This window comes from Centropristis striata, chromosome 9, assembly GCF_030273125.1.
Source record: "Centropristis striata isolate RG_2023a ecotype Rhode Island chromosome 9, C.striata_1.0, whole genome shotgun sequence".
NCBI classification, from domain to species: Eukaryota; Metazoa; Chordata; class Actinopteri; order Perciformes; family Serranidae; genus Centropristis; species Centropristis striata.
This window is the reverse complement of record NC_081525.1, coordinates 1,899,038-1,923,839: the sequence shown is the minus strand read 5'-3', so window position 1 is coordinate 1,923,839 and position 24,802 is coordinate 1,899,038. Positions and strand designations below refer to the sequence as shown.

The following is a 24,802-nucleotide window of genomic DNA, read 5'->3' as shown; positions in this document are numbered from 1 at the left end:
CCTAATTAACCAAACACATCCTGCTGGTTGTAACTGTGATAAACTGATTTGAGTTTAATTTTGTTGAACAAAAACTGGTGTGAGCTGAGTTGTGTTTTTTTTAAATTGAAACCGATAACTGAACTTAAAGAGACATAGAACCTATTGTGGATCTTGAGTTGGATTTCCTTTGGTTTTGTGGACTTTTGTGTCCAGACTGAGGAGGGATTCTGTTTTTCTATTCTGATCAAATACATGCTTTTGGTTTTGAAGCTGAACTTCGGTCGTGTTATTCTTGTGTTGTTTATTGTGCAGGGTGTGTGTTTAACTGTAATTATGATATGCATGCATCCAAACCAACAAATCTAATCTAAGACTTAACTATGTTAAATGTCAGGAGAGAGACCTGGCTGGCACCCTCTAAAAAACAAACACAAATAAAATAAAGCATTAAAGGCAAACTGTTACTTCATGCAACAATCTGATCGGAAACCATCAGAGGAAAACAGGTTTTTCTCATGTGAATGTCATCAAATTTATGAATGTACTCATTTGAATAGTTTTGCTGATGCAATACCTAGATTCTTTTTTCTCGTGGATTTAGAACCAGTGTTGTTAAATACACTAGTGTGGCTCCGGCAGGTTTCTCAGAAACTCTGCTAGTTTCTCTCTAGTTTCTCTGCTCCTGTTTTTGTCTCTAACGCCGCTCAAAGGTTTGATGCTGTTCTCACGAAACTCTGATTGGTGCGGTATCTCTGCTGACTTCATGTTATATTCTGTTGACCTGTTGTAATCTTGTTGAATGCAGCACAGATGTTTTGCATACAGTGTGTACAGCATCTGTCTGTCTGCAGGTTCCAGGTCACTTTCTAACAGTTCCTGGTAGATCTGCTCAGCTTTAGCCAGACTGTAACCTGACTTTGCGTATATATTTGCGAGGTCTATTTTCATCCTGAGAGAAGAATGAGGGTAAAGAGAAATCACCTCCTCATGGAGAGTGATTGCTCTGTTGATCACACTTTGCTCTGTGCAACCATAACTGCACCAGACGATCTTCTGTCTGTAGCAGAGGGCAGCACATCTCTTCAGATAACGCTCATCTGGATGTTTTTTCAGAGCCTCCTCTACCAAATCAATAGCCTCGTCAACAGAAACATAGTTTCTGTAAAACCAAATCAATGCTTTAAAACCCCTGTAGCTGCTGACAGGATTTCTCAAAACCTTTCGTGCTAACTCACGAGCTTCATCTTCAACCTTTTCTCCTTTTATAGCACGTTGCACAAGGTAGTTAGCAGCGAGGTACAAGTTCTCTGGATCTTGTTCCTTGGCGATTCTCATTCTCTCCAAGACTTCAGCCTCCACCCCTGTGCTGCTGTACTTAAAAACATTAATTGATGCTAAAGCGTAGCTGGTCTTCCACTCCACCATGTCCGGCTGCATCCTGATGGCTTTCTCAAAGTATTCTTCAATCACTTCTTTGTCAGCAGTGAACTCCATCAGGGTCCAGGCTTTTTCAGCGTAGATCTCCGGGTGGAGCTCGTCCTGGGATGGAGACGGGTATTTATTCATCAGGGCGTCGACCTTTGACAGGTAAGCCTCACTCTCTGCTTCGTCCCCCAGGTGGTGGTGCAGCCAAGCCAGGTTCCCGTAGTTCACCATCAACCAGGGACCCTCGTCTGCGTTTCTCAGCTGGCAGAAGGCCTCTGCAGCCTTGTTTAACAAATTCTGGCAGTCTTCAGTGAAGCCCAGCTTGTACTGAATGAACCCCTGCAGGTTGTTAATGTGACCCAGCCAGCTGTTTCCCTCCTCGGTGCTGATGTCCTTCAGTTGGTCCTGGAGACGAAGACTTTTCCACCTGCTGGGGTCCAGATCCCAGGTGAAGTGGCACTGCAGGGCCTCCAGTTTGGACACCAGTGTAGTTTGACTCTGAGCAGCACTGATGGAGAATAAAATAACATTTTAGAGGAGGAGGAATCACTAAATAGAAGGGAAGCACTGTGTCTTTCCTGGGAAAACAGAATTCTAATTGCTCCTCCTGAATCTGAAGTTCACCAATCAGCTGTTTCCAACACTGTTCACAACAATTTTCCAGGAAGGGTAGCAGTTTGAGACACTCATAATTGGAGCACAACAATTTGAAAAAATGGAAACCAGACAGGAGCAATCCAAGATGCAAAAAAACAAACAAACGGTAAAAGAAACATTAAAAGAGTGAATAGGTGAAGGAATACAGGAGGAAAGAACACAGAAATCAATCAATCAAAAATCAATCAGTGGCATAAATAAAAACATTGATGAAAAGCAAAAGGAGGTTTGTTGGGAATGGGTTAGCAATAAGGAAAAGGGACTGAAAGAGGCAAGCATGTCATAGTTAAGACAGACAATACTTCAGTGTTTTTTTATATCAACCATCAGGGTGTCACAAGGTCACTGGTACCATGTTAATGTGGCTTCAGGATCTGCTCTGGCATCAGCTATTCTGCCATTGGCACTAACGATGAACCAGAAGGTGGGTGTTTCTTTACTGGTGACACTGCTGGTGTGAATCATCTACTTTGTTGCTGCAACTGAAGTCAGGAAGGAATGAAATGGAACAGAGGTTACGTATGTAACCATGGTTCTGTCAATTCCTGGGTCGTTGCCAGTCATGCCAGTCACATGAAACCATTTCTCTAAGGGGTGATAAGTTCTGAAGAGGCCAGCTGTCACATTGATTTAGAATTTCTCCAACTTGTCCACCAGAATTATGTCTATGGCAGTGCGATGTAAAACCACCAGCAGATAGCCTGCACCAGGCCCACCAGCAGCTAGCCACCACCAGGCCCACCAGCAGCCAGCCGCCACCAGGCCCAGTGGCAGCTAGTCAACACCAGTCCCACCAGCAGCAAGCCAATACCAGGCCCACCAGCAGCTAGCCACCACCAGGCCCAGTGGCAGCTAGTCACCACCAGGCCCAGTGGCTGCTCGCCACCACCAGTCCCACCAACAGCTAGTCACCACCAGGCCCACCAGCAGCTAGCCACCACCAGGCCCAGTGGCAGCTAGTCATCACCAGGCCCACCAGCAGCTAGTCATGACCAGGCCCACCAGCAGCTAACCACCACCAGTCCCACCAGCAGCTAGCCACCACCAGGCCCACCAGCAGCCAGCCACCACCAGGCCCAGCGGCAGCTAGTCCCACCAGGCCCACTAACAGCTAGTCACCACCAGGCCCAGTGGCAGCTAGTCACCACCAGGCCCAGTGGCTGCTCGCCACCACCAGGCCCACCAACAGCTAGTCACCTTCCTCTCCAGGCATGCCTTGTGAAAAGCCAAAAGGGGAAAGAAATGAGGAGCCTAAAACTAGCATGGATGAGGATTATGTCTCTATGAGCAGTCTACGAGAGCTACTCGACCAGCAAAAGCTCTTTTACAAGGATATCCTAGATCTCCAGGAAAATAACTTTAAAACCTTTCTCACGGTTGTCATGGATTCAACCAATAAACAAATAGATGTTCTTGTGAAAGATGTCTTGGAATACAAACACAATATGGAGTACTCTCAGTCAGAGGTGGAGGAGCTAATGAGTGCTCACACAGCCAATCTGAGCAATTTTAAATCCATCAATTCTAACTTTGATGAAATTCAAATATCTTTAGAAGCTCTCACTTCCAAAATAGATTACATCGAAAACCAGACAAGGAGGAATAACATCCTCATCGACGGCATCTAAGAAGAGAAAACTGAAACCTGGCATGACACTGAAGTTAAAGATAAGAAATTCCTTGCTGATCACTCTGAGATGGATCCTGAACTAATCGAGGTGGAAAGAGCGCACCGAAACAGTGCCCTAAGCCTAACCCTGTCAAACTCCTTCAATTCAAAGACAAAGAAGAAATCATTAAAAGGGCCAAGTGTCTGAAGGGCACAAAGTTCTTTATTAATGAGGATTTCTCTGAGAGGGTGCGTTCCAAAAGGAAGGAGCTACTGCCACAGCTTAAGGAGGAATGAATGAAAGGCAACATTGCTTATCTAAAATATGACCAGTTGATTGTCCACACTCCCTCATCCAAGTCTACCACAAGTAAGTCAACACCTAATGCTTGTGCATGAGTTTTCTATAGACAATTTTAGGTTTATGACCTAGCAGCCTAAAGTGCTACTTGTTTTTTATTTTCTTTTGTCACATTATGAATGAGTTTTTAACTGATGTAGACCTAAAGGACTTTTGTGCTGAGCATGTTTTCGACCCTTTTGATTTAAACGGATCTGATGGTTATACTGACTCAAATTGTCTTACATTTACCAGCAATGTGTCTACCACTTGTGAATATTATAATGTCCAACAATTTAAAGGTTTATATGAGGGTTTCTCAAATTCACCTTTTTCTATTTGTCATTTGAATGCTCACAGTCTTCCTAAAAATGATGATGACTTTACTAATTATTTATCTTCTCTCAATCATGAACTTTCTATTATTGCCCCGTCAGAAACATGGCTGACAGATTCAACAGAAATGTCATATGATATACCTTTAAATAAGGCAGTTCACTGTTGTAGACCACGGAGAACTGGGGGTGGTGTGTCAATTTACGTTCATACCAGCCTACAATTCTGTGTAAGAGAAGATCTGGTCTGGTGCAAATAAATAAATACAAATACAAACCTTAAGAAAACAACGTATCAGGAGTCAAGTAATTGTAAGAAATAATAATAAAGGAAATAAAATTTTAAGATAACTATGGCACTGGCTGAAGGGGAAGAAGACAGAAACAAAACGAGAAAAGTAAAGAAGGAAAGAAAATTATAAAAAAGAGGAATAAAATAATGGAGAATGAGTAAGTGATTCAAGACATCATAATGTATTTGTAGGATCTTTAAAGTTAATATTTCAGACTCTAGGACTTAATAAGAAATTAATCACATACCAATTACATAACTCAGTGATAATCCTTATTAACTCATACAGTGATTCAAATGTATAAGTATCTTCTCACCTCATCGTTCAGCTGTTTTCTAAATATCAGACCAGTTGTTGCTCCTGATGCTTTGAGTTCGCTGGTGTGAAGTCAGAGATGTCCAACTTCTGCTTTTCTGTAAATGATGTGATGTTGTTGGGAACCCAGCGTTTGTATATATACATGCAAACATCCTTTCTCTGGACATTTGTGTGGACTTTGGTATCATTAAGTCTGGTGTTCCGTTTTCCAGTAATGGAAACCTGCAGCCACATATCTAACAATAAAACTCAAACATGACTTATCAAATTGTAAAGTTTTTATTGCTCATGAAGTTATAAAATGAAGCCACAGTGAAATATAAATATATATATTCAAACCTAAGATGCCACATGACACCATCCAATCAAACAGAAATATTAAGGTGTTGTGCATTATTTTAAACACATTTGTATGTCAATTAATAATAACATTATGAATCAATCTTTCTATTTTCTCACAATAGAAAAGAACAAAGAATATAGTATTTCATATAGAGTTTTCTTTTATCAGTTAAACTGAAAACACATTGGAAAGACAAAATGATTCATATAGGAGTAGTAGCCTAAACACAAGTTACATACAAGTTACAAACAAGTTATTATTTTAATAGATGAATGCTGTGAGTGATGTAGCACTGGCATGCTAGCAAGCAGCACGCTAATAAGACATTGTGTTATTAACAACTTTCATGTATTTCTCAAACATTTTGTGATTTTGTGCCGAGCAGCACATTGTTTGTGTTTACTCATAAAAAGTTCAAGCTAAATTATCTACAAATCTCTGCCTAGTATCTGTTTCTAGATACTTGGTAGTGATACTAACATAGTAGCTGGTAGCAGCTGTAGCTAGCAAACGGGCTAACAAGCTAGCCACCACTTTGTTTTAAGGACTGTTCATCATTTAATTAAGTAATGAGTTACTGAAGAGGGGAGAAGGCGGTCCGAACTAAAAGGCTAACTTGCTAATGGCTTATGGCTAGAAAGGATTGGGAGGTAATAATGTGAGGTTATCCTGAATATATTTAACCTTACTTGTCCCATTGTTGGGGTTTCCATATGCTTTTAACCTGAACACCACTTGTGTGGGTCCAAAAAGTACTTATTCCTAAAAAGCAAAGTAAAGCAAAAGTCAGAGTACAGACGTCTACACAGTCTATTTACAAACAATCCGTTACATCTGCAGATAATATTCAGCTTGTACATTATTTTATTTATTACATTACCAACATCAAAGCTTACAGCAAAGCAGGTTTCATATCAGGGCAGCAGGCAGGACTTTATCGAGTCCAAGTCAAGAGTTTTTAATGCTAATGTAGTAATTATGGACTCATTACTCATTATTAACTCATACAGAATGGATAGAAATAATAATTTAACGGGATTAATCGTTCTTTGATTAACAAGATTACGCTACCTAATTAATCAAACGCATTCTGCTGGTCGTAACTGGGATGAACTGATTTGAGTTTAGTTTTGTTGAAGAAAAACTGGTGTGAGCTAGCCTGGGTATACCCAGACTGCCTTGCACGCTCGAATTTAATTTCGAACTGCGAAAGGGTCTGGAATCTAGGAAGGATTCCTAGCCCTGTTTTAGGGATCCAATCACAGAGCGGGGAGGGACGGCAAGACGATGACGCGTACTACTCGGCATTTGGAAGCTTGTAGTTTTCCGGATCCAACATGGCTGCTGCAGACGCGAAACTCTCTTTAGCTGTAGATGGTGTTTTAAACAGTTAAGAGCGAAAGTTGAAAGGCAAAAGGTCTCTCGGCGGCACCGCTGTCCCCCGGCTCGGAGCGAGATCACAGGTAGCGCCGGTGATTAGCGCCGCACCGGCGAGACCGCCGGTCACCACCGGCGGTCTCGCTACGAGCCGGGGGACAGCGGAGCCCCCAGAGACCCGCAGCAGCTTGTTTATTGCCCATAAAATCAGTGGATGTGTGTGGCTGAATGACATGAGGGGGAATAAAGCGTGAAAATAAATAATCTTGCAGAAAGCGAGAACTGGAGAAGCAAAGCAGCAGCAACACTCTCTCACAGACACACACACAACAAACATCCATTTCTGTTGCTCTACTACGTCATCTGGTATAACTGATCTGATTGGCTAAGAGCTACCTACAGACGCTTTGATAGACATTCTAAGCTCCCAATAAACGGCTCTGGAGGATCGTAAACCACACCTCCTCTACGGAGAAATCCATTGCTCGTTGCCAGACTAGCCCTCATTTGAGAATAGTCTGGTGTTAGCCAGGCTAGGTGTGAGCTGAACTGAGTTGTGTTTTTTAAATTGAAACCAATAACTGAACTTAAAGAGACAGAGAACCTGTTGTGGATTTTGAGTTGGATTTCCTTTGGTTTTGTGGACTTTTGTGTCCAGACTGAGGGGGGATTCTGTTTTTCATTTCTGATCAAATACATGCTTTTGGTTTTAAAGCTGAACTTTTGGTTGTGTTATTCTTGTGTTGTTTATTGTGCAGGGTGTGTGTTTAACTGTAATTATGATATGCATGCATCCAAACCAACAAATCTAATCGAAGACTTAACTATGTTAAATGTCAGGAGAGAGACCTGGCTGGCACCCTCTAAAAAACAAACACAAATAAAAGAAAGCATTAAAGGCAAACTGTTACTTCATGCAACAATCTGATCGGAAACCATCAGAGGAAAACAGGTTTTTCTCATGTGAATGTCATCAAATTTATGAATGTACTCATTTGAATAGTTTTGCTGATGCATTACCTAGATTCTTTTCTCCTGGATTTAGAACCAGTGTTGTTAAAACACTAGTATGGCTCTGGCAGGTTTCTCAGAAATTCTCCTACTTTCTCTCTAGTTTCTTGGCTCCTGTTTTTGTCTCTAACGCTGGTCAAAGTTTTGATGCTGTTCTCACGAAACTGTGATTGGTGCGGTATCTCTGCTGCCTTCATGTAATATTCTATCGACCTGTTCGAATCTTTTTGATTGCAGAACAGATGTTTTGCATACTGTGTGTACAGCATCTGTTTGTCTGCAGGTTCCAGGTCACTTTCTAACAGTTCCTGATAGATCTGCTCAGCTTTAGCCAGACTGTAACCTGACTTTGCGTATATATTTGCAAGGTCTATTTTCATCCTGAGAGAAGAATGAGGGTAAAGAGAAATCACCTCCTCGTGGAGAGTGATTGCTCTGTTGATCACACTTTTCTCTGTGCAACCATCTCTGCACCAGACGATCTTCTGTTTGTAGCAGATTGCAGCACATTTCTTAAGATAACGCTCATCTGGATGTTTTTTCAGAGCCTCCTCTACCAAATCAATAGCCTCATCAACAGAAACATAGTTTCTGTAAAACCAAATCAATGCTTTAAAACCCCTGTAGCTGCTGACAGGATTTCTCAGAACCTTTTGTGCTAACTCACGAGCTTCATCTTCAACCTTTTCTCCTTTTTTAGCACGTTGCACAAGGTAGTTAGCAGCGAGGTACAAGTTCTCTGGATCTTGTTCCTTGGCGATTCTCATTCTCTCCAAGACTTCAGCCTCCACCCCTGTGCTGCTGTACTTAAAAGCATTCATTGATGCTAAAGCGTAGCTGGTCTTCCACTCCACCATGTCCGGCTGCATCCTGATGGCTTTCTCAAAGTATTCTTCAATCACTTCTTTGTCTGCAGTGAACTCCATCAGGGTCCAGGCTTTTTCAGCGTAGATCTCCGGGTGGAGCTCGTCCTGGGATGGAGACGGGTATTTATTCATCAGGGCGTCGACCTTTGACAGGTAAGCCTCACTCTCTGCTTCGTCCCCCAGGTGGTGGTGCAGCCAAGCCAGGTTCCCGTAGTTCACCACCAACCAGGGACCCTCGTCTGTGTTTCTCAGCTGGCAGAAGGCCTCTGCAGCCTTGTTGAAGAAGCTCTGGGCATTTTCTATGTTTTTCATCTTGTATTCAACAAACCCCCGCAGGTTGTAAATGTGACCCAGCCAGCTGTTTCCCTCCTCGGTGCCGATATCCTCTAGTTTGTCCTGGAGACGGTGAAGTTTGGACCTGCTGGGGTCCAGATCCCAGGTGAAGTGGCACTGCAGGGCCTCCAGTTTGGACACCAGTGTAGTTTGACTCTGAGCAGCACTGATGGAGAATAAAATAACAACTATTAAAACATGGGTAACGTGGTGCCCCATCTTGAGGTTACTCAGAGTAAATCAAGTGACATCATTTAATATATTTAATAATTATTTATGATCATTTTTAATAATTCTGATAGCCGTCTAAACACAGTTTTGAAGTGTTGCTCAGGTTTAAAGAATATTAAAACCTGAATACAAGGAAAAAATGGGAAAGTAACACAGGGAGGAAATGTGGAGAGAATAACGGGGAAAAGGAGAGAAGGAACAAAGACGAGGAGAAAAGAAAAGAACTTAAGAGAGATCAATAAAAGCAGAGTCTGAACTAACAGATTGCAGAAAAAAGAAATCTAATTTAAACCGTGGCCCTGGAAGAAAACAGAAGAAATTGAGGACTGAACATCAGTGACTGAAAACATCATTGACTTGTAGGATCGTTAGTGTTAATCTTTTGATTTTAATATTATAAGATATTAAAAAATGCAGCTACTCACCTCATCATTCAGATGTTTCCTTGACTCAGTGGTTAGTTTGGCTGTTTTTTAGCTCCTGATGCTTTGAGTTGTCCGGTTTACAGTCAGAGACTTCTGTTGTGTTGTAAGTGATGAGATGTTGTTGAGTCGCAGCTTTAAATATTCTCACTGACGTCAGAGTTGCTGTCCGGGGCGGGGCGTTCCTTCATAAAGTCATTAAATGAAGTAACCCGAGTACTTTATTATGTACGCTAAACTCTAAAGTTCAGCCTTATCTCGTCTTCACTCCTTCTCAAGAATGGAAACCTACAGTCACATATGAATAAAAACACAACTCAACTTGAACTTTGTGATTTCAGTTCTTTCAATGTTTTTTATCTTGAAGAATCTGAGATATTCAAACTTAGGATGCCTGATTTTTATGGCTGCACCTTCACAGACAGAATCAGTTTCATTAGTCAAAAATATAAAAAATTGAAAATTCTCAGTCTATTCATCTCACTTCAGTCTTTTTATTTCTCCACAATGAGAGTCAAAGCCACAGACTGACCAACAAAGTATTAAGTTAAACTGAACTGAACTGATATTAAACATGTATGAACGACAACAACTGCAGCATTTTCTCAAACTTTTCTCTGCTCTGTGTAGCTTCGATACGGCTGTGTCCGTGAAATAACGTCTCGACGGAGTCACATTCCTGGTTCCAGTGTCTTTAGCATGTAGCTAAAACTCGTTTTCCACAATGTTGTAAGGCCTCAAGTCTTTGCTAAAGAAGGAAGTAATGGATTGTGTTCTTTTCTTTGCGCATTCTGAATTGGGAGGTAGCCTTACGTAAAGAGGAGACTTGTGGAAACCCAGAGAGCCTGTTTTCATTGAGATAGCATGATGTCAGAGGTCACATGAGCGCTTTGACAATCACCATGAAACATAAAAAAAATAGACTAACATTGCAGCATTATTTCCCAACACGATATCCTGCACGCACATGGTGCCTATAGATTCCTTAGATCTTGTAGTTTCATATGATACCAGTATCTCCAGTATATTCATAAAAGTGAGCCCGCTACAGCCTCCGGAAAAATACTGAGGGCCATCTGGCCGTCCGAACGCTAAATATCGTTACTTTGCAGCCATGAATCAATATTATATTGCCATGGAAAATATTGTAATACTTGATTGATTTCTCCCCCACCTCTACAAGTTGCTTCAGTAGCCAAGCTGCTAACAGTAGCCAAGCTGCTAACGGTATATTTTGCTACATTAGTAACTTGATGTTGGTTCGACCAACCACCATTAATAAATAAATGTATGTGAAACTTGTTCTGTCTCCTTATAGACTAAATGAATGAATAAACGCACACTTTTTTGCTAACGTTTCCTTCTAACGCTAATGTTACTTGTACTCCGACGTTTAACAATATAAAACTGTATGAAACTTGTACGGGAGAAGTAACACTCAAGCTACATTACCATTCAGTATAACGTTATAAAAAATGTAACTTTACCTCTTCTGTAAACATGCTGACTTCTTCACTCTTATTGACAGAGTACTGTTGTCTTTAGGGGCAGCACCAATAATAACACACGGAAATGCTTTGGGGTGCTAAAGGGGGAAAAGTTCAAATGCTGCCTGTTGCCACCATCCGTCCATCCATCATCCATCCATCCATCATCCATCCATAGGTTGAGAGGTCCACCTGGACAGGTCTCCAGACTATCACAGGGCAGACACATAGAGATAGACAACCATTCACACTCTCATTCACTCCTACGGGACATTTAGAGTCACCAGTTAAACCTAAGCTGCATGTCTTTGGACTGTAACTGAATATATACAATGGTAAAACAAGTGTGTGAAAGATTTGTGATCATTGCTAAAAACTACATTTATTATCAGTCTGTAAGAATCTAGGTTGGTTGGATATATATGGTGTAATATGGTAATTACCATGCTCTCTGCCAATCAATATCTATTATCCCTAAAGGTTTTCCTCTCAGAGAAATGTTGCTGCAGTGATGTTGGTCCAGGTGGACTCCTGTACCTTGTGACATCACTGTGGTTGTGGTTACATTCCTCAGCACACCTGATCACACTGAGGTCCAAGAGAACTGTAGAGGCGGGGAATTCACAGACAAAGAAGCTGTTTAACCTGAAATGCACTTTGACTTTAGTTTCTCATGAAATGAAACCTACAGACACACACCTGGTGTTAAAAGCATGACTCATCAAATGTGTTTTTATCTTGAAGACATAATATGATGCCACATTTTTATAGTTGCACGTTCCCATCAAAAGGAAATATTAAGGCGCCAAGAGCTGGGCCAGCTGTTACCTGGACACACCTGCATTATGACAGATCAGTCTAGCTGTAAAACACTTCTTTTAGACACAAAAAGCTCATAGTTAATCATTTCTCACCTGTTCACGTATTGTAACAAGATGTTTTCATACAACTATGTGTTTAATGTTCATCTGTGTTGACTTAAAAGAAAAAATAAATATTTTGCAGCAGTTTTAAAAAGTTATAGTTGAGCTTGAGTGGATCTGATGGAACGGTTTCATCCAAAACCTGAGTGGATAAAAAGCCTAAACTGTAAGCACACCTCAAGGAATGATTTACATATAAAGTCTTGAGTTCAATCTTAAAATGCACTTTGACTTCTGTTTCCCAGGAACTGAAACCTGCAGACACACACCTGGGATAAAAATATCCTCAAGGTGTTTATATTGATATTTAAAGTTAGAGACATTTCTTATTGAAGATATAATAAACTGCCACATTGAGTGAAGTATTCAAACCTAAATGCCACATTTCCCCCATCAAATAGAAATATTAAGGTGCCAAGAGCTGGGCCAGCTGTTACCTGGACACACCTGCATTATGACACTGCTGCCACCTACAGGTGTACCCAGGTTACTGTTTTCTGTTTAACTGACACAAAAAGCTCATATTCAATCATTTCTCACCTGTTCATGTATTGTAACAAGATGTTTTCATACAACTATGTGTTTAATGATCATCTGTGTTGACATAAAAGTTAAAACATATTTGGCAGCAGCTTTAAAAAGTTGTAGTTTGATTAAAGTCCATCATTGTTTTTTCTGTGCAGCTGTGTAGAGTACATGAATTTACCCACTAAAACCAAACACTTGAACATTGTCAGTGTACAAAATGTTTATTTAATGAAGAAAATCACAGACACAGTTCAACATTCTTTCTATGAATAGTAAGTGCAGCTCATACATCAAAGACTTTTATATTCTCCAAAGCTTACACAAAGCGTTCTCATATAATCTATTCTTTTAACCTGAACACCACTTGTGTGGGTCCAAAAAGTATTTATTCATAAAAAGAAAAGTAAAGCAAAAGTCAGAGTACAGACGTCTACACAGTCTATTTACAAACAATCCATTACATCTGCAGATAATATTCAGCTTCCACATTATTTTAGTTATTACATAACCAACATCAAAGCTTACAGCAAAGCAGGTTTCATATCAGGGCAGCAGGCAGGACTTTATCGAGTCCAAGTCAAGAGTTTTTAATGCTATTGTAGTAATTATGGACTCATTACTCATTATTAACTCATACAGAATGGATAGAAATTATCATTTAACAGGATTAATCGTTCTTTGATTAACAAGATTACTCGACCTAATTAATCAAACGCATCCTGCTGGTTGTAACTGTGATAAACTGATTTGAGTTTAATTTTGTTGAAGAAAAACTGGTGTGAGCTGAACTGAGTTGTGTTTTTTTTATTTAAACCAATAACTGAACTTAAAGAGACATAGAACCTGTTGTGGATCTTGAGTTGGATTTCCTTTGGTTTTGTGGACTTTTGTGTCCAGACTGAGGAGGGATTCTGTTTTTCATTTCTGATCAAATACATGCTTTTGGTTTTGAAGCTGAACTTTGGTCGTGTTATTCTTGTGTTGTTTATTGTGCAGGGTGTGTGTTTAACTGTAATTATGATATGCATGTATCCAAACCAACAAATCTAATCTAAGACTTAACTATGTTAAATGTCAGGAGAGAGACCTGGCTGGCACCCTCTAAAAAACAAACACAAATAAAATAAAGCATTAAAGGCAAACTGTTACTTTGTGCAACAATCTGATCGCTAACCATCAGAGGAAAACAGGTTTTTCTCATGTGAATGTCATCAAATTTATGAATGTAATCATTTAAATAGTTTTGCTGATGCAATACCTAGATTCTTTTCTCCTGGATTTAGAACCAGTGTTGTTAAAAACACTACTATAGCTCTGGCAGGTTTCTCAGAAACTCTGCTACTTTCTCTCTAGTTTTGTCTCTAATGCGGCTCAAAGTTTTGATGCTGTTCTGACGAAAGTGTGATTGGTGCGGTATCTCTGCTGACTTCATGTTATATTCTGTTGACCTGTTGTAATCTTTTTGATTGCAGAACAGATGTTTTGCATACTGTGTGTACAGCATCTGTCTGTCTGCAGGTTCCAGGTCACTTTCTAACAGTTCCTGGAACATCTGCTCAGCTTTAGCCAGACCGTCATTTGACATTCCATATATCTTTGCGAGGTCTATTTTCATCCCGAGAGAAGAATGAGGGTAAAGAGAAATCACCTCCTCGTGGAGATTGATTGCTCTGTTGATCACACTTTGCTTAGTGCAACCATCTCCGCAACAGACGATCTTCCATTTGTAGCAGAGTGCAGCACATCTCTTCAGATAACGCTCATCTGGTTGTTTTTCCAGAGCCTCCTCTACCAAGTCAATAGCCTCATCAACAGATAAATAGTATCTGTAAATGCTGAGTAATGGTCTAATATCGCTGTAGCTGCTGACAGGATTTCTCAAAACCTTTTGTGTTAACTCACGAGCTTCATCTTCAACCTTTTCTCCTTTTTTAGCGCGTTGCTGAAGGTAGTAAACAGCGAGGTACAAGTTCTCTGGATCTTGTTCCTTGGCGATTCTCATTTTCTTCAAGACTTCAGCCTCCACCCCTGTGCTGCTGTTATTAAAAGCATTCATTGATGCTAAAGCGTAGCTGGTCTTCCACTCCACCATGTCCGGCTGCATCCTGATGGCTTTCTCAAAGTATTCTTCAATCACTTCTTTGTCTGCAGTGAACTCCATCAGGGTCCAGGCTTTTTCAGCGTAGATCTCCGGATGGAGCTCGTCCTGGGATGGAGACGGGTATTTATTCATCAGGGCGTCGACCTTTGACAGGTAAGCCTCACTCTCTGCTTCGTCCCCCAGGTGGTGGTGCAGCCAAGCCAGGTTCCCGTAGTTCACCACCAACCAGGGACCCTCGTCTGCGTTTCTCAGCTGGCAGAAGGCCTCTGCAGCCTTGTTGAAGAAGCTCTGGGCATTTTCTATGTTTTTCATCTTGTATTCAACAAACCCCTGCAGGTTGTGAATGTGACCCAGCCAGCTGTTTCCCTCCTCGGTGCCGATGTCCTTCAGCTGTTCCTGGAGATGGAGAAGTTTGGACCTGCTGGGGTCCAGATCCCAGGTGAAGTGGCACTGCAGGGCCTCCAGTTTGGACACCAGCGTAGTTTGACTCTGAGCAGCACTGATGGAGAATAAAAAAATAATTATTAAAACATGCATGGTGGAAGAAACACTAAATAGAAGGGAAGGATTGTGTTTTCCCTGGAAAGACAGAATTGTAACTGCTCCTCCTGAATCTGAAGTAAACCAATCCGCTGTTTCCAACACTGTTCACAACAATTTTCCAGGAAGGGTAGCAGTTTGAGACCCTCATAATTGGAGGACAACCATTTTGAAAATGGAAACCAGACAGGAGCATTCCAAGATGCAAACAAAACGGTGAAAGAGATATATTGAGTGAATAAGTAAAGGAATACAGGAGGAAAGAACACAGAAATGAATAAATCAAAGGCATAAATAAAAAATATTGATGAAAAGCAAAACGAGGACAGGTGGGAATGGGTTAGCAATATGGAAAAGGGACTGAAAGAGGTCAGGAAGAAATGGAAAAGTCAGTAAGGCAGGGAGGAAATTTGGAGAGAATAATGGGGAAAAAAGAAGAAGCAACAAAGACGGGAGTAAAGAAAAGAACTGAAGAGAGATGAATAAAAGCAGAGTCTGAACTCATGAAAGAATCAAGTAAGCTAAAAGTAAGAACATAATTAATGTCATGAATTAAGACTAAGTACAAAATGATTTCTAAAAATCAATCAAATTTTAAACCGTGGCCCTGGCTGAAGGGAAGAAGGATATTATAATATTATACGATTACAAAATGCAGCTACTCACCTCATCTCAACTCAGTGGTTAGTTTGGCTGTTTTTTAGCTCCTGATGCTTTGAGTTGTCCGGTTTTCAAACAGTCACAGACTTCTGTTGTGTAGTAAGTGATGAGATGTTGTTGAGTCGCAGCTTTAAATATTCTCACTGAAGTCAAAGTTGCTGTCCGGGGTGGGGCGTTGCTGTATTCCTGCATTCCTGCCTTTTCTCTACTTCACTTTCGCTTCTCAAGAATGGAAACCTAGTCTGATCTGGATAAAAACACAACTCAACTTAAATGTTTTGATTTCAGTTTCAAACTGAGGATGCCTGATTTTTATGGCTGCACCTTCACAGGCAGAATCAGTTTCATTTGTCAAAAATATGAGCACATACAGAGTTTCACTCTGGATTTTGGGTTTCTCTCGATGTACCTCCACAAAACGTACACATCAAGTCATTTTGTATGTTCCCAGCTTTAGCCTCGATGTGCAGACGTTTGCAGAAATGAGCCTCAAACTGCAAATTTTACTTGAACTTCCTGAGGCACCTCCATCCATTGATGAATGCCATTAGCTGCACTAAAAAGCTGGTAAGTGGACTAGTTTGTGCCTTTTCATCCTCATCAGACCTTTATACGAGACAGAAAGGTATGAAGAAGACATATTGTATTTTGAAATTCAATTATTTGACCCTATTGACATGCACCCTGAGCTGTTAGGGGTTTCGCTGCAGACCTGGTCCAGACGTAGACCGGAACCGGACACCCTTTGGATCCTAATCCAGGCCACAGCTAACTTTTCAACATAGATTGGACAATGCAATGTTGATCAAAAAATTACAACATCTGTGTTTAGGTTGCTGCACCATTAAACCTCTTTAAGGAAGCAATTCTGTCTGCGGCCAGGTTAAATTTCCCGCCAAAAGTATGGCACTAAACTGGATGTTTTCCCAGATAACTGTGGGTAGCTGTACCCAAATGACAGGCTGTGAAACAACAGTAACATTCTATTTTATTCCATGAGCGAAACCTAGCTTGGGCTCAGGCAAGGAAAACAGGGCTGGAGACTGATTGGCTCACTTTTAGACAACTACGAAATAGATTCTCTGTCCTTATAAAAAAGGCCAAGTCATATTTTTATCTCTCTACTACAGCCGAAAATTTAAATGACCCCAGGAAATTCTGGAAAAGTATTTAAATCCATCTCGGCCACTGGCACTCATTGTGAACTTCCTCCCTGTATTATTAACGACGACTCCTCCATCGTTTCAGATAGGGCTTCTATGCTTGACTGTTTTAATAAGCATTTTATTGCCTCTGGTTCCCTGTTTTCCAAGTCCTCTCCCCCAAATGTCTTATCCACTTCTTGTCTGCCTGTTGCTTCAGACGCACTGTCATCTGCTCCTGATGAAGGTCATGTTGTTGCAGGCCCACTGTTCCATTTTACCTTGTTTTCACTCGAAGAAGTCCAAAGAGCTCTGGTATCACTTGACTCCACAAAATATGCCGGCCCAGATAAATTGGAACCCTATTTTTTAAAATTAGCAGCTAATATTATTGCTAAACTCCTCCAACATATTTTTAACCTCACTCTTACAACAACAAAAATTCCTAAAATCTGGAAGACCGCTCACGTCCTCCCTCTACCTAAAGGGGGAGATCCCACCTCCCTTAACAACTATAGACCGATTTCCAAGTTATGCATTTTGTCCAAGGTCCTTGAAAGACTTGTAAATGATCAGTTGAAGGACTTCCTGCATACAAATAACATTCTCTCTCCATATCAGTCTGGATTCAGGAAACAGCACAGCACCATTACAGCTTCCCTTAAAGTCACAAATGACATTTTAGAGTCACTAGATCATAAAAAACTTTTGCACAGCTCTCTTTGTTGACCTTTCCAAGGCTTTTGACACAGTGGACCATCACATCTTGGAAAACGTTTGTTAGACATTGGGTTGTCCAAACAAGCTGTTGGTTGGTTTGCAAATTATCTGTCCGACAGGTGTCAATGTGTCTACCATGATGGCTGCTCTTCCAGTATTTTAAATGTCTCTTCTGGTGTTCCTCAGGGCTCGGTCCTGGGTCCAATTTTATTCAGTATCTATGTTTGTCACAACCCCCGGTTGTGACTTGTCTGTGGCATGCATTACTGCTGGGGGGCGTGGTCTCGGCAGCTCCAGCTTACACACCTGCAACGCATCTCATCAGTCCTGCACTCCGGTTTCTCATTCCACAATCAACACTCCTATAAAAGACCAGACCAGCCTTCCAGTCCCCACCGGATCGTCGAATCAGTTTGTATGAGACTCACCAGCAACCTGGTAGTAACTCTGGTTTTTGTGCCTGTTCCTAACCTTGTTTTCTCTGCCTCGCCTCAGACCATCGTGCCTCAACCTGTACCCAGTCCAGCGCACCAGCCAGCCGAGAGCTCTGGATCCGAACCCGCTCCTGAATTCCCAGCACCACCCCTTCGACCTGTTTTTCTTTTTGAAGAATCTAAATAAATCATCCATATCTCTCTGATCTCTGGTCTGCGTCTGAGTTCTGGTCACCGGTCCTGACAGAACGATCCGGCCAGTATGGACTCAGCAGACCTAGAGCCCGTCCGTCACGCCGTCTCCACTCAGGGTGTAATACTGGACCAGCACAGCGCCGCGCTTCAGGAGATAAGGGTCGGACTCCGTGACCTGTCGATCCGCATGGCGAACCTCCAGGGCGCACTACAAGACCCCTCTCCAGTACCGGCCACAGCGGCACCTACCACAGCTAACCCCGGCAGAGAGCCGTGGGTCTCCCCGCCGGAGAGGTACGACGGGAATCTGGGACAATGTAAAACATTTCTAATGCAGTGTGGTCTTGTTTTTGATCTCCAGCCCCTTACATACGCTACGGAGAAGGCTCGTATCGCTTACCTGATTGGACTGCTGCGGGGAGCGGCGCTGGAATGGGCTTCGGTTCACTGGAGGAGGCAGGATCAGTTCACCACCACCTATGCTGCTTTTACCACGGAGATGTCGAAGGTTTTTGATCACCCAGTCCAAGGTAAAGACGCTTCCATGAGGCTTTTCTCTCTCCGCCAAGGGTTTCGGAGCGTGGCCGAATATGCCATTGAGTTCCGGACCCTGGCAGCAGAGAGTGGGTGGAATGGTCCGTCTCTACAGGCAGTTTTTGTTAACGGACTATCCGAACAGTTAAAGGATGAGCTAGTGTCCTATCCTGAATCCGAGGACTTGGATGAATTAATCTCTTTATCCATCCGGATAGACAATCGTAGCCGTGAGCGGCGAAGAGAGAAGCGGCGGAATCCTGGTGGTGACGTCACGTCTCGTCGGAGGGAGCATTCCCCAGCTCCAGCAAGCTCTCGCCCTGCTGCCAGCATTGTTCCGCCTCAGAGACCCGGGCCGCGAGAGGAGTATGCCGAGGGTGAACCCATGCAGCTGGGACGTAACCAGCTCAGCGCGGAGGAACGGGAACGAAGAAGAGCCAACAACACCTCTCTCTACTGCGGAGGACCTGGCCACTACCTCGCCACCTGTCCTAGCAGACCGTTAAACCGGAGGGCTCGCTAGCCAGGGGAAGCATCCTAGCGAGCCGGGCTAACGTACCTTTGTCTTCCCGACCCCATACCCAGTTACATGCCACCATCAGCTGGAAGGACCAGACGCTAGAAGTCCTAGCGCTTATTGATTCCGGAGCCGACGAGAGTTTTTTGGACACTATGTTGGTTAAACAGCTGGGGCTGCCCACAGAGCAACTGGAGGAGCCTCTGGAAGCTAACACCCTCGACGGGAGACTTCTGGCTCGAGTCACCACCCGAACCTGCCCCGTCCAGCTCCAGCTGTCAGGTAACCATTTCGAGCACATTTCCTTTTATGTAATCAACTCTCCGTTTATACCTCTGGTTTTGGGACATTCCTGGCTAACCATACATAATCCTAACATTGACTGGACCACAGCCAAGATAAGTAACTGGAGCCCAGCCTGTCTTGCCAGTTGTTTGCGATCTGCTCTGCCTTCCTCTGTATCCCACCAGAAACCCGAACCAGTTCCATTGGACCTGTCTCTAGTCCCAGCCGTGTACCATGGGATTTCTGAGGTGTTTTGCAAACAACAGGCACTCTCTCTACCCCCGCACCGACCATATGACTGCGCTATCAACCTGCTACCTGGGTCCACATATCCCCGAAGCCGCCTGTATAACATCTCCAGGCCTGAACGGGCGGCTATGGAGGAGTACATTAACAGCTCGCTGGCGGCTGGGATCATCCGTCCCTCCTCTTCACCTCTGGGAGCCGGTTTTTTCTTTGTGGGCAAGAAGGATGGGACTCTCAGGCCATGCATCGATTTCAGAGGTTTGAACGACATAACAGTTAAAAACAAGTATCCACTCCCTCTCATGAACACTGCTTTTGAATCGCTCCAGGGAGCTACAGTTTTTTCCAAGCTAGACCTACGTAATGCCTATCATCTAGTCCGGATCCGTGAGGGAGATGAATTGAAGACTGCCTTTAACACTCCTCTGGGGCATTTTGAGTACCTGGTCATGCCCTTTGGTCTCACCAATGCACCTGCAGTTTTTCAATGTCTTGTCAATGATGTGCTGAGAGATATGCTAGGCAGATTTGTGTTCGTTTACCTTGATGACATTCTCATTTTCTCTCAAAACCAAGCAGAACATATCCAGCATGTCCACCAGGTCCTCCAACGGCTGCTGGAGAACCGCTTATTTGTCAAGGCTGAGAAGTGTGAGTTCCACGCCACCACTATAACCTTTCTCGGCCACATCATTGCCCAGGGCCAGGTGAGGATGGATCCTGAGAAGGTGAGAGCGGTCATGGATTGGCCAAGGCCTGAAAGTAGGAAGCAGCTTCAGAGGTTTTTGGGCTTTGCTACCTTCTATAGGAGATTCATCAGAAATTACAGCCGTATTGCTGCACCCTTAACCGCACTTACCTCCCCGGCTAGATCTTTTCTCTGGGCTTCTGAGGCTGAAGGGGCTTTTTTGGAGCTGAAGAGGAGGTTCACCTCAGCTCCTATCCTCACTCAGCCTGATTCAGCCCGGCAGTTTGTGGTTGAGGTGGATGCCTCGGACGTAGGAGTTGGTGCCGTCCTGTCCCAGCTGTCCCCAGAGGATAACAAGCTTCACCCCTGTGCCTTTTTGTCTCATCGCTTATCCCCCACAGAGAGGAACTACGATGTCGGGAACCGGGAACTGCTGGCGGTCAAATTGGCACTCAAGGAGTGGCGACACTGGCTGGAGGGGGCAGAGCAGCCGTTCGTGGTTTGGACTGACCATAAGAACCTTGAATATATCCACGCAGCGAAGCGCCTAAACCCTCGTCAAGCCAGGTGGGCCCTGTTTTTTGGTCGTTTTAATTTTGTCCTGACCTACAGGCCCGGGTCTAGAAACGTGAAGCCTGATGCACTGGTATCGAGTGTTTGAGAGGGAGGAGGCAGCTGCAGAGCCTGACACCATCGTGCCCAGGGCCTGTATTATTGGAGCAGCCACCTGGGAGATTGAGAAGGAGGTGAGGACTGCTCTGCAACACCAGCCAGACCCAGGTAATGGCCCCCCGGGCTGTCTGTTTGTACCTCTCTCCGTCAGACCATCCGTGTTACAGTGGGGCCATTCCTCCAGACTCTCGTGCCATCCAGGTGTTACCCGCACTCTGGCGTTCCTGCACAGGCGGTTCTGGTTGCCAGACATGAGGAGTGATGTTCAGACCTTCGTTTCTGCCTGTCCCATCTGTGCCCAGAATAAGCGCTCCAACAGACCATCGCCTGGGTTCCTACAGCCGCTTCCCATACCACGTCGTCCATGGTCTCATCTGTCTCTGGATTTTGTCTCCGGACTGCCACCCTCTAGAGGTATGACTGTTGTACTCACTGTTGTGGACTGCTTCAGTAAATTTGCCCGTTACCTGCCTCTACCTAAACTGCCCACAGCCAAGGAAACAGCTGAGCTTCTGGTGTCTGTGGTGTTCACCGTTCATGGACTGCCCTTGGACATTGTCTCAGACAGAGGTCCACAATTCACCTCAGCCGTTTGGAAGTCTTTCTGCCGTGCCATTGGTGCCACCGTAAGCCTGACCTCAGGATTCCATCCCCAGGCTAACGGTCAAGCTGAGAGGGCTAACCAGAAGCTGGAGTCCACCCTGCGCTGTTTGGCATCCTCCAACCCCACTTCCTGGTCATCTCAACTCCCATGGGTGGAGTATGCCCACAACACCCTGCCCACATCAGCCACAGGTCTGTCTCCATTTCAATGTGTTTATGGGTTTCAACCTCCACTGTTTCCCTCTCAGGAGAGGGAACTGGCAGTTCCTTCGGTCCAGGCCTACATCCGGAGGTGTCATCGGACCTGGCACCGAGCCCGAGCTGCCCCGCTGAGAACCTCAGCCCAGTATCAACGCCATGCTAACCGTCATCGCACCCCTGCCCCCACCTATTCAGTTGGGGACAAGGTATGGCTATCAACTAAAGATCTTCCATTGAAAGCTGTCAATAAGAAACTGTCACCCAGATACATTGGCCCATTTGTCATAGAGAAGATTATTACTCCTGTGACCGTCCGTCTCCAGCTGCCCCACACTCTCAGGGTCCATCCAGCCTTTCATGTTTCCCAACTCAAGCCTGTCCATATCAGTCCTCTGCTCCCTCCTCCTCCGGCCCCTCCACCCGCCCGGCTCATTGATGGCCAGCCGGCATTCACGGTGCGCCAGATTCTGGACTCCCGCCGCCGGGGTCGTGGCCTTCAGTACCTGATTGACTGGGAGGGTTATGGACCTGAGGAGCGGAGCTGGGTTCCCAAGCGGCAGATTTTGGATGCCGCTCTCGTCCAGACCTTTCACCGCGACCACCCTGAGAAGCCTGGTGGACCGCCTAGGGGCGCTCGTGGAGGAGGGGGTACTGTCACAACCCCCGGTTGTGACTTGTCTGTGGCATGCATTACTGCTGGGGGGCATGGTCTCGGCAGCTCCAGCTTACACACCTGCAACACATCTCATCAGTCCTGCACTCCGGTTTCTCATTCACACAATCAACACTCCTATAAAAGACCAGACCAGCCTTCCAGTCCCCGCCGGATCGTCGAATCAGTTTGTATGAGACTCACCAGCAACCTAGTAGTAACTCTGTTTTTTGTGCCTGTTCCTAACCTTGTTTCTCTGCCTCGCCTCAGACCATCGTGCCTCAACCTGTACCCAGTCCAGCTCACCAGCCAGCCGAGAGCTCTGGATCCGAACCCGCTCCTGAATTCCCAGCACCACCCCTTCGACCTGTTTTTCTTTGTGAAGAATCTAAATAAATCATCCATATCTCTCTGATCTCTGGTCTGCGTCTGAGTTCTGGTCACCGGTCCTGACAATGTTGATGTGCTGGTTTGAAATGTTCCCAATACCAAATTTCATTTCTATGCCGATGATACGGTTTTATATTGCTGTGGTTCAACTCTAAATCAAGCCTTTGACTATTTGCAGACAGCTTTTAATATTTTTGGAATCCCAACTGATCGACCTGAAACTTGTTTTAAATGTCTCTAAAACTAAACTAATGATGTTCACGAACGGCAGGAAGGTCAGTGATCCTCCACCCAGCATATTTTCCTTGCAGGGAAACTAGATCGAGTTGGTTACACATTACAAGTACTTGGGAATTTTAATTGTTGACTGCCTAACTTTTAAAACCCACATTGAGAGCCTCATCAAAAAGCTGAAAATTAAGCTGGGCTTTTTCTTCAGGAACAAGTCATGTTTTTCCTTTGCTGCAAGGAAAAAAATAGTTTCTGCTACCTTTCTCCCTGTGCTTGACTATGGTGATCTGTTATATATGCATGCCCCTGTACTGTCACACCGCGGTGAGGGATGTCTTGTCTTGGGTTTTTTGTCCTGTGAATTTACGGTTTTATTTTGAAAAGTAACTTCTGGTTTTATTTTGAAAAGTAACTTCTCTCTCGTTTCAGGTCACTTGCCCTTCCTCCTGTGTCATGGGGTACATGCCAAAGCTCTTAATGTTCGCCTCCTCTATCCTCTATCCTCGCTTGAACCGGAAGTTCTTTCGCGGGCGCCATCTTTAAGACCGTCCCAAAGCTCTTATTTGTGATCTGAGGATAGAGGATAGAGGATAGAGGAGGCATATCGGAGGAGGCACAAGCGAGGATACACGAGAGAATCCTATGCGGAAGTCTTTTAGCGGTGGCCCCGCCCCCTGACTCGTTGAAACAGACGCAGCAGCTGATCGGACTGATGTTATACATCAACATCTCTGTAGTTTGATACCGGAGTGAAGACAGATCACAGATTAAACTAAAGTGTGTCACCACAAGTTTTATATTTTATTTATATGATTCACCATGTAATTAAAATCTGTTTTATTGTGACTCTGAACAACAAAAACACCACAAACATATTTCTACATTTATAATAAATTAAGAGAAAGATCGCTCTAGAAGTTTTTTTTCCTTTTTCCTTTTTTTCCTTTTCGTGATCTGTTTTTTCCACCGTACAGATTTATTATGGATATAATATATATATATATATATATATATATATTAAAGTTAAAAAAAAAAAACAGTAGAGAGTATGAGAGTCTGTCCGTCAGCAAGAAACACTTTTACATTGTTTGTCATTTTCATCAGTCCCACGCGAGGCTGATCATTACTGAGTGACATAATTTACATTTTACCTTCATCATCTAACCTAATAAAATATTGGCCGGTGTTCAGCGGACACAATCATGTTCTGGGATATTAAATAATTAATTTATCACCAGGATCGTCTACTACGACGGCGTATTAGGGCCATATATGAAAAAAATAAAAAAATAAATAGGGACCCAGCCACCATGGCATGATTAAAAACAGATAACATGAGGTGATGTTACGACATCACCACATTTCATTCCTTTCTACCTGCGGGATGTCTCTCCTTCTCCATCACTCGCTCTGTTTAAGGTGTTTTATCAGAGTGATCCGACTGACGCTCCCTCCTCCTCGCGTTCACACGGAGCGCTCTCTTTCAGACCTCCTCTGCTTCTTGTTGACAG

At 43.6% G+C, this 24,802-nt stretch overlaps 3 protein-coding genes across 3 annotated transcripts; all 3 read right to left on the bottom strand.

Moving 5' to 3' along the window:
* Positions 1 to 603: 603 nt before the first annotated feature.
* Positions 604 to 2,529, bottom strand: LOC131977754 (interferon-induced protein with tetratricopeptide repeats 1-like). The gene is made up of 2 exons (XM_059341180.1): positions 2,417 to 2,529; positions 604 to 1,915 (listed from the first exon to the last, which is right to left on the bottom strand). The coding sequence occupies exons 1-2, from the start codon at positions 2,527 to 2,529 to the stop codon at positions 604 to 606; spliced, it is 1,425 nt and encodes a 474-aa protein (XP_059197163.1).
* A 5,214-nt stretch (positions 2,530 to 7,743) lies between these two features.
* On the bottom strand, positions 7,744 to 9,108 carry LOC131977753 (interferon-induced protein with tetratricopeptide repeats 1-like). The gene has a single exon (XM_059341179.1). The coding sequence runs from the start codon at positions 9,106 to 9,108 to the stop codon at positions 7,744 to 7,746; it is 1,365 nt and encodes a 454-aa protein (XP_059197162.1).
* Positions 9,109 to 13,786: 4,678 nt separating this feature from the next.
* On the bottom strand, positions 13,787 to 15,792 carry LOC131977752 (interferon-induced protein with tetratricopeptide repeats 1-like). The gene is made up of 2 exons (XM_059341178.1): positions 15,788 to 15,792; positions 13,787 to 15,080 (listed from the first exon to the last, which is right to left on the bottom strand). Exons 1-2 carry the CDS (start codon positions 15,790 to 15,792, stop codon positions 13,787 to 13,789), a joined length of 1,299 nt encoding a protein of 432 aa, XP_059197161.1.
* Between the last annotated feature and the right edge of the window lie 9,010 nt (positions 15,793 to 24,802).

What these genes read in the sequence shown, in the direction of transcription:
- LOC131977754 (XM_059341180.1), bottom strand. Translation starts at nt 2,529, where the DNA reads ATGATTCACACCAGCAGTGTCACCAGTAAAGAAACACCCACCTTCTGG. An exon ending in CCTGAAGCCACATTAACATG is followed by an intron (nt 1,916 to 2,416) that starts GTACCAGTGACC and finishes ATTCTCCATCAG; the next exon opens with TGCTGCTCAGAGTCAAACTA.
- LOC131977753 (XM_059341179.1), bottom strand. Translation starts at nt 9,108, where the DNA reads ATGGGGCACCACGTTACCCATGTTTTAATAGTTGTTATTTTATTCTCC.